This window comes from Borostomias antarcticus, assembly GCF_949987555.1.
Source record: "Borostomias antarcticus genome assembly, chromosome: 8".
Taxonomy (NCBI): Eukaryota; Metazoa; Chordata; class Actinopteri; order Stomiiformes; family Stomiidae; genus Borostomias; species Borostomias antarcticus.
The window spans coordinates 2,288,722-2,301,870 of record NC_140241.1 but is presented as its reverse complement, the minus strand read 5'-3'; the positions used below and the strand labels follow the sequence as shown (position 1 = coordinate 2,301,870).

The 13,149-nt window shown below is 41.9% G+C and overlaps 1 protein-coding gene across 1 annotated transcript; it reads right to left on the bottom strand.

Moving 5' to 3' along the window:
* Nucleotides 1-2,264: 2,264 nt before the first annotated feature.
* On the bottom strand, nt 2,265-12,935 carry LOC311312133 (beta-1,3-galactosyl-O-glycosyl-glycoprotein beta-1,6-N-acetylglucosaminyltransferase 4-like; the record flags this gene model as incomplete). The annotated part of the gene is made up of 3 exons (XM_084442004.1): nt 12,808-12,935; nt 3,652-3,721; nt 2,265-3,522 (listed from the first exon to the last, which is right to left on the bottom strand). The coding sequence occupies exon 3, from the start codon at nt 3,519-3,521 to the stop codon at nt 2,265-2,267; it is 1,257 nt and encodes a 418-aa protein (XP_084298130.1). The 5' UTR covers nt 3,522; nt 3,652-3,721; nt 12,808-12,935.
* Nucleotides 12,936-13,149: the final 214 nt, after the last annotated feature.

The following is a 13,149-nucleotide window of genomic DNA, read 5'->3' as shown; positions in this document are numbered from 1 at the left end:
ACAAAAAAAACTACTCTTGACATGGGTGATGATCAGTGGGGCTGTGTTTTTTTTTACCACTATAAAACCTGGGCCAAAGAATGGATAGTGTTTCTCAGTGAAGGAGTGGATATTGAAACTAATGTTCCCATCAAAGAAGGAGACTTGCCCCCCCCCTCATGATCCTCAAACACCCCCACTTCTGGGGCTTCTGTCTGAGACAGAGAGGAGTGGCAGAGTCCAGAACGCCATACTCCCCATTCCACAGTCCAGTATTGTCATTACCCAGTATGTCCTGACCTTTCCTGTTTATGGACTCCCTAGCCACTCCCAAAGCCCACCTTGTCTTGTCCATCTTCTTAGTTGAAAATATCAAGCAATACAACTAGAAAATGTCCTTTCTTCTTTCTCTCACTCTACTCTCAATCTTTCACTTCCACAACTGTCTCGTTGTCTGAGAAAACAAGAGTGAGCAGTTTCTCTCTCACTCTCTCGAAACCATGCACACTGGCAGAACCAGGAAACCATGCACACTGGCAGAACCAGGAAATCATGCACACTGGCAGAACCAGGAAATCCCTGGCTCCTCCCACTACTCTCTGGCCCAATCCCAAACCAGCCCCTGTCCCCTCTCCCTATCCACTATCCCCTCGCCCTATCAACTCACCCTCCCTTTGCACGTTCACACCGAGCTGATGTAAATATTGGATGATGCGGCGCATTACAAACAACAACAAAAATCTCAGTTTGTTTATAACTCCATGTGTACATGAGCTAATATACGATACAACATTCGGTAGAAGTGTCTTTGGTCTCATCACGGTACAATAGGAGAACCATAGAAAGCAGCATGCTTATTTTACATCGATACACAAATGACATAACACAGTAGATGTGTCACAGACTGCAATCAGGAATAGGCTACTAGTAGCCTACGGTCAAGAGGATTGGCCGACACGAATCTACTGGATGATTCTTCACTTAATTACAAGAATGGAACAATCACATTGCTTTATTCAAATTCAGACTAATATGCCAGTGCACTTCCTACTTTGCTCCAGTAGGGGGTACTGGTTTTCCACAAACAAGGTAGTATGGACCAGTGCTGGGTTCAAGCTAGGCTACTATAGACACAGAGTTGGAACTTCCCTGCCCTGGATCTTGTAACCTCTTTATGTGAAGTTTATGTTCCAGACACTCTTGATGAACCCGTCAAATAGCTTTCATTAATAAGTTCAGACTTATTCTTTATAAAAAAAAACGTTTTTTTTGGGGGGGGGGGGCAATACTTTTATTCTGTACATATCTAAAAGCTCTGTGGATGTATTATTATTATTATTAGTAGTAGTAGTAGTAGTAGTAGTAGTAGTAGTAGTAGGAGTAGTAGTAGTAGTAGTAGTATTAGTAGTATTACTGTTTACATCAAAATGCTGCCTATATGACCTTCAAATATATATATGTTATCATTCATATAATTTTCATTAAATGTCACATTTTGCTGTCGTACCCTATTTGTCCAAGTTCTTGAGAGGAATGACAGTATTTGTATTGACTTCTATTATATCAGAGAACATGAGCAGGGTCTTTTATATGTGCCCTGAGTTAAACACAAACATAAATTACTTATTAAATTAACTATTAAATAATATATAAAAGGAGAGCATAAAACAAGGACATATTGACAAACAGCAGAAATCAGAAGTCAGAAATCAGAAGGCACATTTGATCACCTGTGCTGTGCACCGTGTATGGACAAAAATCAACCTACCAACCTGATGAAAATGAAAAACGTTGCAGTTAGTGAGTGGATGTTTTGATAAATGTGTTTATTGAAATGGAAAATGCCCTGTATGATCAAGGGCTTCCAGTTGAGAGGGATCAAGGTCCATGCTTAGTCAGAGGGTCGGCAGGAGGGCCTGGGACAGTTGGCTGAGTGGGTCCAGGTCACAGCACCAAGTCCCCCCACTACATGGAGCAGGACGCGGGCTGTGAGCCCCAGTCTGAGTAGCCCAGGACTTTAGGGGGGGACTATGTCCAAGTCAGCATTTTCTAGATGAGCTCACTTGTTTGTTGTAAGATATTTTTAAGGCATTTCTGCTTTATTACGATAGGACAGTGTAGATGGCAGACAGGAAAGGTGGGGGAGAGAGAGTGAGGAAGTCATGCAGCAAAGGGTGTGGGCCAGATTTGTACCCACGCCGCTGCGGTAAGGACTAGCCTTTACATGGTAAGCGCTCCAGCCCGTTGAGCTACCGGGCGTCCCTAGATGAGCTCACTTGTTGTGTTTAAACCAAAACCATCTGTCTCTCCATCAGGTTCTCTTCCAGGCACTGAATAAGGACGGGGTCTACTTTAGGGTCCACCTTATTGGCAAACCAGTGATCATAGCTAAGTAGCCAGCGGATTTCTACAGCCCCGTAAATACACACCTTTCGGATGTATGTCCCAGTACAGGGGGGGTAAAGGGGCCCCTCCAGGTAGCTCCACTTGATCAGCCTGGTCTTACTCATCTGTTCCGTGACATCAGCCTGGGCCCTGGGCACCTCTCCTGGCACCCCGGGCACGCGTATGAGAGTGGCCCAGAAGTGCTCGTCTGGGGAGTAGGTATCATTACACCAGGCCAGGAAGTCTCGGACTAGTGGTGAGCGGTGCACATAGGTGAGAAACTCCCGGGACAGCACAAAGTAAGCGCTGCCCATGAAGATCTCGATACCTTTCGGAGGTGGATCTTTGGCCTGGTTGGTTTTAAGAGGCAGCTTGCGGTACTCAAAGTTGTTGTAAGTAAAGTCTTGCAGCTCGTAGCGGAAGGTGAATCTCGTCTTCTTTTCCACAGAGGGTCGGCTGGTCTCCAGCATGTTGGCGCCCCGTAGGTTCGTCAGCTCTGCCACCAGCTCTACTTTGGACATGAGAGGAAAGTCCTGCCCACACAGGTTAATGGCATACCTCCACTTGACCTCCGACCCCAGCAGGTCGGACAGGCAGTTGAGGTCAGCCTTGAGGCGGCTGATGCCGGCGTAGTCGACCGACTCCAGCTTGGAGGCGATGAAGACGTTGGGCAGGCAGCGGGCCAGACCCTCCATGGCTGATTTGAACTGTGCGGAGGACTTCTGGTCGTAGTGGATACAGTAGAGGTTGCTGGGAGAGTACAGTAACCTGAGGATTCTCTCCACCAGCCAGGCAGACTTGTGGACCACCATAGAGTAGGCCAGGGGGAAGGTCCGCTCCGCCTCTGACACCTGGATGTCCCCATAGCCCCTGGACCTGAGGTAGCGTGGGCAGTTGGTGGTGAGGTTGACCAGACTCTCATCCTGGTCCTCCACAATGCTCCTCCTGATGACCAGTGACTTCCCCACCTCCACGGGGTCATGGTCGTAGATGGCGATGCAGTTGATGTTGTATCGGTGGTATGTAGGAATGTTTGCAATGTCTGCAGTTGGCTCAAAGAGTTGAGTGGAGAATCTCACAGAGAGCCTTACGCACACAAGCAGGATGATGCACACGATCAACACCAGCAGGGTGCCACACCCAATCCGTCTTTTCATTCTAAGGTTAAACAAAGACATGAGGAAATGTTACACAGTGTTTGATAAGAACAAATGTTGGGAACCACTGTGACCAGTGCTCACCATATGGGTTTGCTTCTCTGCTTAATAATCCTGGAAAAATAATCACCTTGCTTAATAAGCACGGAAGGTTGTCTCCAAAAAAGTACTGTCAAGCTTCCTTGTTCTTGTACCACAGCCTAGAGAGGGTCAGAGAGTTTGAGAAGGATGCAGTAAAACTGAAATTCTGTGAAAACGACATCATTTGCAGACAGGACAACAACCATTTGCTGAAGGATTCAATTTATCAATAACAAAAAATCATTTGGGGCATGCATGGTTTGGGTAAATTCCATGCATTTAAACACTTTTGAAAGAATGCAATTCATGCAAAAATGCAAATTACAGAATTATTGGAAAGTGGAAATATGCAGTTTGTCAACTCAGGATCCGAAGTCAGGATGTGCTAATATTTCTTAAAAATTGACTTGATGATGTGAATTATGTATGTACTAACACACACACACACACACATATATATATATATATTATTATTATTATTATTATTATTTATATTTTTTTAAGGAAAATTTACCTTATCTTTTCTGGTACTCTTTTTCAGTAAATCAAAATGAGGCTTGTTTAAAGCCAATGAAAGCTTCCTCAATACAATCAGATGAATACCCTCATTGGGCAAATCTAGAGTTCATATCTACAGATTTCTCAGTAAAGTCATTGGTGGAGCAACAAACTCTTCTCAAAAAATATCTACATACAGTATGTATAAAATATAGAATATAATACAGTTGTAGTTTGTATTTTATATTTTGTTGTTCCTCGTACACACAATGCGGGGCTGGGACCTTGAGTGCATGACACTTTAATAAACATCATATATCATATATCATACTGTACATACAATCTGTATAAATATAAATATATACTACAATTACTTCCTACAACCTATACCTTCTACAACTACATATACTGTATATACCAAAAAAAAAAAAGGTATCCAGTACTACAGCCCCATGTGGCATGGTGTTTGATTTAATTTTTTTTTTTTTTTTTAATTTTTATGGTAACCAAATATAGTGGAGGAAGATAAACACATGAACAGCGTCTTACCAGTCATACACCAATCCCTGAGAGGAAGAGGGATGTCCTTCTTTCAGCAAAGTGAACCAAATGGAGTTAGAATACTGAGTTTCAGGACGAGTATACAGCAAATAATCTTGAACTTGATCAACATTCTCTAGCTCACTTGTGATGTAACTGAGGTTAGGGAGGAGCAAGACAACGGTCTCCAATCTCATGAGAAGCACCTGTCCACACCTTACCAGCGTAGCTGCCGGAACCCTATTGTATTTGCCTATATTATTATTACTATTATAATAGAATAATTATTATTCTCCATCTTCCACTGAAGTCTGACTTCCTGTGGACAAAAAATCACCAAACTTTGCACATAGCTCCAGTACTTTACCCAAAGTCCTCAACCTGCATTGTAGGTCAATAAAGCTGAAGGTGGCGCTACATCACTAAAATTTTAAACTTTAAAAAATCATAACAAATCAGCCATAGGTGCTATCACTGTAAAACCACCATGTCAATGTAGTCCCAAGTGAGACAAAACTTTCAAACGCTCTGACCTTGCAGGAATTTTGAAGTCCAGCCCCGCATTGTGTGTACGAGGAACAACAAAATATAAAATACAAACTACAACTGTATTATATTCTATATTTTATACATACTGTATGTAGATATTTTTTGAGAAGAGTTTGTTGCTCCACCAATGACTTTACTGAGAAATCTGTAGATATGAACTCTAGATTTGCCCAATGAGGGTATTCATCTGATTGTATTGAGGAAGCTTTTACATTGGCTTTAAACAAGCCTCATTTTGATTTACTGAAAAAGAGTACCAGAAAAGATAAGGTACACTTTCCTTAAAAAAAAAAAAAAAATATATATATATATAGGCCTATATTTATATATATTTTACTTATGTGTGTGTGTGTGTGTGTGTGTGTGTGTTAGTACATACATAATTCACATCATCAAGTCAATTTTTTAGAAATATTAGCACATCCTGACTTCGGATCCGGAGTTGACATATTTCCACTTTCCAATAATTCTGTAATTTGCATTTTTGCATGAATGGCATTCTTTCAAAAGTGTTTAAATTCATGGAATTTACCCAAACCATGCATGCCCCAAATGATTTTGGTTATTGGTAAATTGAATCCTTCAGCAAATGGTTGTTGTCCTGGTGTGGTGGCGAGGCTCCGCCCCCTCAGGTCAGAGCCAGTCGGAGACAGTGTACCCCTCTCCGGGAAGTGGGGGTGTTTGTGGATCATGAGGGGGGGGGCAAGTCTCCTTCTTTGATGGGAACAATAGTTTCAATATCCACTCCTTCACTGAGAAACACTATCCATTCTTTGGCCCAGGTTTTATAGTGGTAAAAACACAGCCCCACTGATCATCACCCATGTCAAGAGTTGTTTTTTTATTTTTGTTTTTTATTTTGTTCAATTGAACTAAGCTGTCTTTTTATTTTCCTTTTTTTCGATTTCCTGAGGGCTATAGATTATGACTATGCTACATCAGGGTGATGGTCACTTGTACTTGCACATTTACACCACTAGAGGGGACTCCTTACTCAAGGATTATTGAGGCCACTCAAGTTCCCCCTGCCCAAAGTAGTAGTAGTAGTTTATTGATCACTGGAAGGAAATTGCACTGAAATGGCATGTTCAAAGAATTCATTAATTTCCATTAATTTGTAGATTAAAGAATTATAATGTCAAAGATGAATGTTGGGGTTTATTTGCACTATAGGAGCTGAGTTGCTGTTCACCCACCTACAGTATTTACCTGATTAAATTGATTTCAACTGTCCTGTTTCTACTGTTTCACTTTCAAATCTCCTCCATTTGTTCCTTACATCTCTCTTCTGTATCTCCTCCTGCACCTGCTCCTCCTATCTCCTTCTCCCCAATCACCTCCTCAGCACCACTTCTCTCCTCCCTATGTCTCTCTGTTCAGCTTCACCTCCTCATCTCCTTTTACCTCTTCCGTAAACACGTTGATGTCATCAGAGCTGCGCTGGAACACGTCTGGTCTTCGAGAACATAAATTAGATCGTGTAAAAACTCGTGTCAGAAGCTGATCCTGATATTTTAGTCCTGTCTGAGTCCTGTCTGAAGAAGTACGGAAGAGCATTAGGGCCAACAGCAGAAATTCTGACTTTTTTCTCATTAGTTATTTCTGACTTTTTTCTCAGAAATTCCGAGTTTTTTTCTCAGAAATTCTCACTTTAATCTCAGAAATTCTGACTTTAATCTCAGAAGTTATTTCTGATTTTTTTCTCAGAAATTCTGACTTAAATCTCAGAAATTCTGACTTTAATCTCAGAAGTTATTTCAGATTTTTTTCTCAGAAATTCTGACTTTAAAGTCAGAAATTCTGAGGTTTATTCTCAGACATTCTGACTTTAATCTCAGAAATTCTGACTTTAATCTCAGAAGTTAATTCAGATTTTTTTCTCAGAAATTCTGACTTTTTTCCTCAGAAATTCTGACTTTAAAGTCAGAAATTCTGACTTTAAACTCAGAAGCTTAAACAAATAATAAACTCAGTTGTTGGCCCTAATGCTCTTCCGTAGAAGAAGTCTGTTAATGACTTTTCAGTAGCGTTGCATCAATTTAACTTATACAGTACAGAATAGATAGGCTTGGTAGGGGTGGTGGTGTGGCCCTCTATATCAAATCCAGCTTTGCTGTTTGTGTCATCAATGCGGTCTCCATCCCAAAATGCTTTGAGGTGCTTGTTTTGAAGGTTGATTTGGGGATCAGTAATTCTATCTATGTGGCTGGTGTCTATAGACCTCCTTCTGCTGATGCTGACTCTATTGATAGATTAGCAGAGCTACTCAATACTACTAGATAAGGAAATTATTGTACTGGGTGATTTTAATCTAGATTGGCTGAGCAGTAACTCATCTTAAAGAAGTTAGTGGGAACCTTAGCCTAGTTCAGCTGGTTACTGAGCCCACCAGGCCAAATCCTAATAATTATTCACGGTCCACTCATTGATTTGATCTTCTCTAATAAATGTGATAGGATTTCTGCCTGTTGTGTCTTTGACCAAGGTAAGTGACCACTGTCCCATAGTATGTGTGAGAAGTATGTTTGGCTAAATCGAGATCTCACACAGTTATGAGGAGGAATTTTAGATCCTGTGATGCTCAAGGCTTTCTAGATGACCTTGGAAGGAACATCCATTTTAATGCGGAGACTACTGATGTCCAGGTTGCCCTGGACTCTTTTGTTGATTCAATTTAATTTATCAGTGGATAAATACGCGCCACTTAAGAGTGTTCGTATTAAGGATAGAGTTTCGCCCTGGTTTACCCATGAGTTATCAGCAGTGTTTAAGGACAGGAACTCAGCATGTCCTCGTGCGAGGCGCTCGGGTGACCTTCAGCATTGGCTTACCTTTCGGATAGATTAGAAACAAATACCACTCGCATTCTAGTTCATGACACGGTGATTTGTGATCACAATGAAATGTCTAGCCTTTAACAAGCGCTTTGTTGAGGCTGGTCATCTATTCGATAGGAACTTCAAAGGGTCTCATCCTGTTGATGCTGTTGATTGTCTGAGTATGTGCCCCCCCTACAAATTTCTCCTTTCACCCCTTTACCCAAAATGAGGTACTTGATGACTGAGTACATTGACCCTGAGTGTTCAACTGGTGAGGATAACTTGGAGTCCTTTTTTATTAAATTATCTGCTCCAGTTGTCACTGAGCAGTTGACTTTCATATTTAATCTTTCCATCGCCTCGGGTACACTTCCTCTTGCCTGTAAGTCTGCCCGCCTGATTCCGTTGCATAAAGAAGGTGATAGGGATAATTTGGATAATTATCGACCTATCTCCAGTTTAAGTTTCTGTCTATAACTAAAGGTGTGCCGCAAGGTGCAGTGTTGGGTCCTGTTCCTTTTACGATTTACATAAATTATATTGTGTCTTCTTTGAACAGTTGTCATGCCCATTTGTATGCTGATGATACAATTGTGTACTGTATCGCAGATTCTGTACAATTAGCCATCGAGAAGTTGCAGCATACTTTTAATATTCTCCAGGAGGCGCTTATTAATCTTAAATTGTCTCTTAATGCTAACAAAACTAAATTTATGTTATTCTCTAGAGGCAGACATATTGCTTATGATAATGTACATATATCCACTGTAAATGGTTCTTGCATTAAGAGAGTCACTGAATATAAATATCTAGGCTTATGGATTGATGAAAATGTTACTTTGAAGTACTTTAAAACTAGAACTGCCAAAGGTGGGTCATTTGACCCATGCAACTATATAAAAAAATAATTATCTGCAACCGTTCAAGTTACAGCGCCCTGCTTTCATGACTTTTCCTAGATATGTGCGTTTTACATGTCAGTGTTTTTGAAACTTCGAAATCCCACCAGGAAAAGGTAGTTTGGTCTTTTTTTCCCCGCAAATTCTGGCTAAAAGCCGGTCGCCATCTTTTTTACCTGACTTGCTATTCTCCTCAAATACCGAAAATAATAACTCATGTGGTAAAACTGCAACACAAGCCTACACCAGCGGCTTAGCCAGAAATCCGACCGGGCCTGAGTAAACATAGAATTCATCCATAAATCCATCCATAAATTGCTCAATAGGCGAAAAGGCCTACATCATACTGCACCAATGTGTTCTTATTTTTCAAGTGTTATCAGTGATATGCTTTCTATTTGATAATACTGATATTATGATACGGCTATACAGCTGCATTTGGTGTCACACACACACACAAGCGCCATCTAGCGGTCATTATGTATCAGTAACAGCCTCCCATTCTAAAGACTGTGGGGGCATTTGACCCACTCCACAGCGATGCTGGTAAGTTTCAAATGCTTGGCACTTCTAGTGTTAACACATTAAAGCAATACATAGCGTTTTCTCCAGTTTTCTCAGAACTGCGCCCCCACAGGCTCTGCGAGTAGGTGCACTCTCGTACTGTCGTAACGTTATCAGATTTTCTTTTTCTTTTTCTGGCTTCCTCCGTGATGTTTCGCTTCGGTTTTCTCACCTCCACCATGATATCATTGAGCTAAAAAACACATGATATCCATAGACGGCGGAATAGTTAGCTACTACTTTGTTGTTTAAGCACAACGTTGCGCATGCGCACTTCGACTGAATGCTGCGTCCCGGGGGCGCGAGTTTTAAAAGGTAATAAATGTCAATGTATTATCTTTCTAAGTAGACTGTTTGGACGATTCAGCTTACTTTTAATAAATCTAATTGGAGAATTAGCACCAGACATGTTTGTAAAGGTCCAAATATCATGATGTATTGCTTTAAGACAAACACAACAAATGCATTCTCCCTCCCAGTGAAAGGGACAGCCACCAACCCCAGTGCACACAGCTAATAACTCATTATGTGGCTGTAAAAGAACACGCCACCCTAAGGTTGTAAGGTGCTCAGAGACACAGCAGTCTAATGGCTGCGGCCGACTGGCCCACAGGCGACTTCTGTTGGGTCCACCTGGCTCTTATCCTCCACATTACTCATCAAGGCAATTGAGAGCAGGTGTGTGTCCACTCACACACGCTCCAGCTGATTAGACGGGGCAAGGGGAGAGGAGGCACAGGGGAGAACAGAACATGCGGGCCTCATCCCAAACCAGCCCCTACCCACTCCCACTCCACCACCAAGTGGCCCAATCCCAACCAGCCCCTACCCACTCCCGCTCCACCACCGAGTCATTCCAAATGAAGTGTTGCTCGCAGCTGTGGAGGGTACTCTCAGTCGAGGGGGAGGGGATATAAATGGAAAGCCAAATGTGGGATGGACTCCCCACTCCACCGGAACCGACCGGGACAGGGCCGTCACCATGGCATGTTTAGGTGATTCATGGGAAAAATGTTTATGATTTATAATAAAAATATAAATCACTATAGCTAAATATATATATAATGAGAAATGGTCAAACATTAAAAAGGAGATATGTTTTTGCAAATGAACTCTAAATGAATACTATAACACTCTCCCGAGACAAAATGTAAAAAAAATCAATGAGTAAATAACTTCCCATGCCTCTTTTTTCCTTTTTTTGTGAAGAGGCATTTGCATGTTGCAGCCTAATCACCTGCTTTATCTGTTCCATTGTCCCTGTAAATAATGGAATATATGATGTACATTTGACGTAGACCTAGGCCTGTTTAGATTTATTTTAATGCCGGCTATGCATGAATAGGCTGCAGGCTTTGTTTGCTTCAAGTCAAGCAATCTAGGGATAAAGTGACGTTCAATTTTTGGTTTAACACGTTCTGTGATTTTGTTTGAGGTTGTGAAATAAGTGTAAGGAAAACAAAAGTTTGAATGCTGTAACTTTGACAATTAACAGTGTAGGAAGACAGAACTTTATTTATGCTGTTTCCTCCGGCATCGCTTTGGCACGTGCACTTCCTGCTTCGGCTATCGGGAGCGTGCAACGATGCAGGCTTGCTATATAAGGGTTGGACAGTCCACACACTCCAAGCGCACTCCGCACTAATTGGTTTGGGACGGCCCTTAACATGGCGAAGCACAGCGTCAACGCGCAAATGGAGGGGGAGTGGATAGCGCGAGCACTTAGGGGCTGGTTTGAGATTGGGCCGCACACTACAGGCATAACAAATACACACAGAGAGGGGAGAAATTCCATGCCCAATTTCTCTGACATTCTCCCACACACACACTTTGTTTTTCTATTTCCAGTGTTAGTATTGCCACCACGATGCTCTGCCCTTTGGTCCTGACTCCTCACAGTAATTAGTTTTTTTAAAACAGAGAGAGAGAGAGAGAGAGAGAGAGAGAGAAAGAGAGAGAGAGTATGAGAAGGAGAGAGGAGAAATAGGTTTCTCCCAGTGAGCAGCCTCAGTTACATGTGCCCTGGGGGAGACAGCGTACTGATCGCCGTGGTGAAATGGACATGGAATTGAAAAACTATGATAACTACATCATTGGGTTTAAATTAAAGCTAGCGCCCCTGAGAACTCTGTTTTAATAACAGACTTACTGGGGCAGGAACAGTGATGGATTCGATTTCTGCCAAAAGCCACTGACCTTGGACTTTTCAGATCTATATCTTCATTAAACGGACGTACAAGTGCACATTGATCATTTACTTAATGCTCCTTTATCATTGAAGCTACCAAGTGCTACTTCAGTCAAGAGTTTTTCACTATCTGGTGATGTGTTCCTCACTCTGGTGACAGAATAGTGAAAAAGCACCATCAGGGCGGGCGTGTGATGGGCCCAACTAACGTGTCACCAGGCAACACCAAACAATCTAAAGTTGACGTCCCAGCAAACACACAACGTCAGGGAGACGTTCAGATCATGTCTTAATAACGTCCGTCTGTCCAGAACCCCATTTGTACGTCTGCTGGACCCCTCAATATTCAAACGTCTGGCTTGGACCCCTCTAAGATGTCTGTGGACGTGCAGAACGGGTTCAATATCTGAACGTCTAAAAAAAACTTTCATTCTGGCTCCTAATTGGATGTCTTTGGACGTCCGAAAAAGACAAAAAAGACATCTAAAAGACGTCTTTTAGATATGTCTTTGCTCAGTGGGATTTGTTGTTAGTTTTGTTAAAATTCAGCTGCAAAAATCCATCCAACCAATGCCAACGTTGGTGTTGGTTGGCGTTGGTTGGGTCAGTGTGCAGACACCTTTACAAGCATGCCTGAAATTGTTTATAAAGCTTGTTTATAAAGAGATGCACTTATGAGTTCTGGTGAGTAGTAGTACACTTGACTACCTATGCACTAATTATAACTCCCTCTGGATAAAAGCATCTGCTAAATGACTGTAACATAACGTTCTGTCCCCAGAAGTCCCCTCCTACCTCGGTACAAAGCAACGTTCTTCATGACGAAGATTACTGAGAGAGCAATCTTCGCAAGATTTTCTCAGTTATCAGGACTTTCTATTCTTGGGTCCTGGGTTGAATAGCAGGTGAAATTAAAACTGCAGCAATTTGTCTAGTGGGAAAATGGAAAGTGGCAGAAAAGCGTAAACAATAGGAGGTCCCTCTCCTACAGCCGAATAATCAAATCTGTGTTTGATTCCCCTGCGGCTGTAATAACAGTCTCATAGAGTCGCTGTCATTTCCCGCTGCATCAGAAGAGAGAAGATTGCAGCATGTGATAATAATGATGAAGAAATTAATGAGATACATCTTCCATCCAGTCTACTTACCAAGTTGTCAGTCCTGGGTATAGTGTGTGTGTGTGTGTGTGTGTGTGTGTGTGTGTCTCAGGGTATGATGTCCAGGTCCTCCTTCAGAGAGATTGTAGTTGAATAAAAATGAAAGTATTTGCCAAAGCCTGGGTTCGCTCAAAAATATGTTCAGTCAGGTTTATTAAGAAAACAATACGATTGCAAACGGACCTCAAAGTAAAAACACAGAGTGATTCTAACAGGAGAAGTAAATCAGATCGCCAATTCTTCTCCTTATATCTTGCTCAGGCCAACGAGGTAGTACAGGCGTCATTTGATTGGCCACACAGTGGGCGGGGGATGAAACTCACTTTGAATATC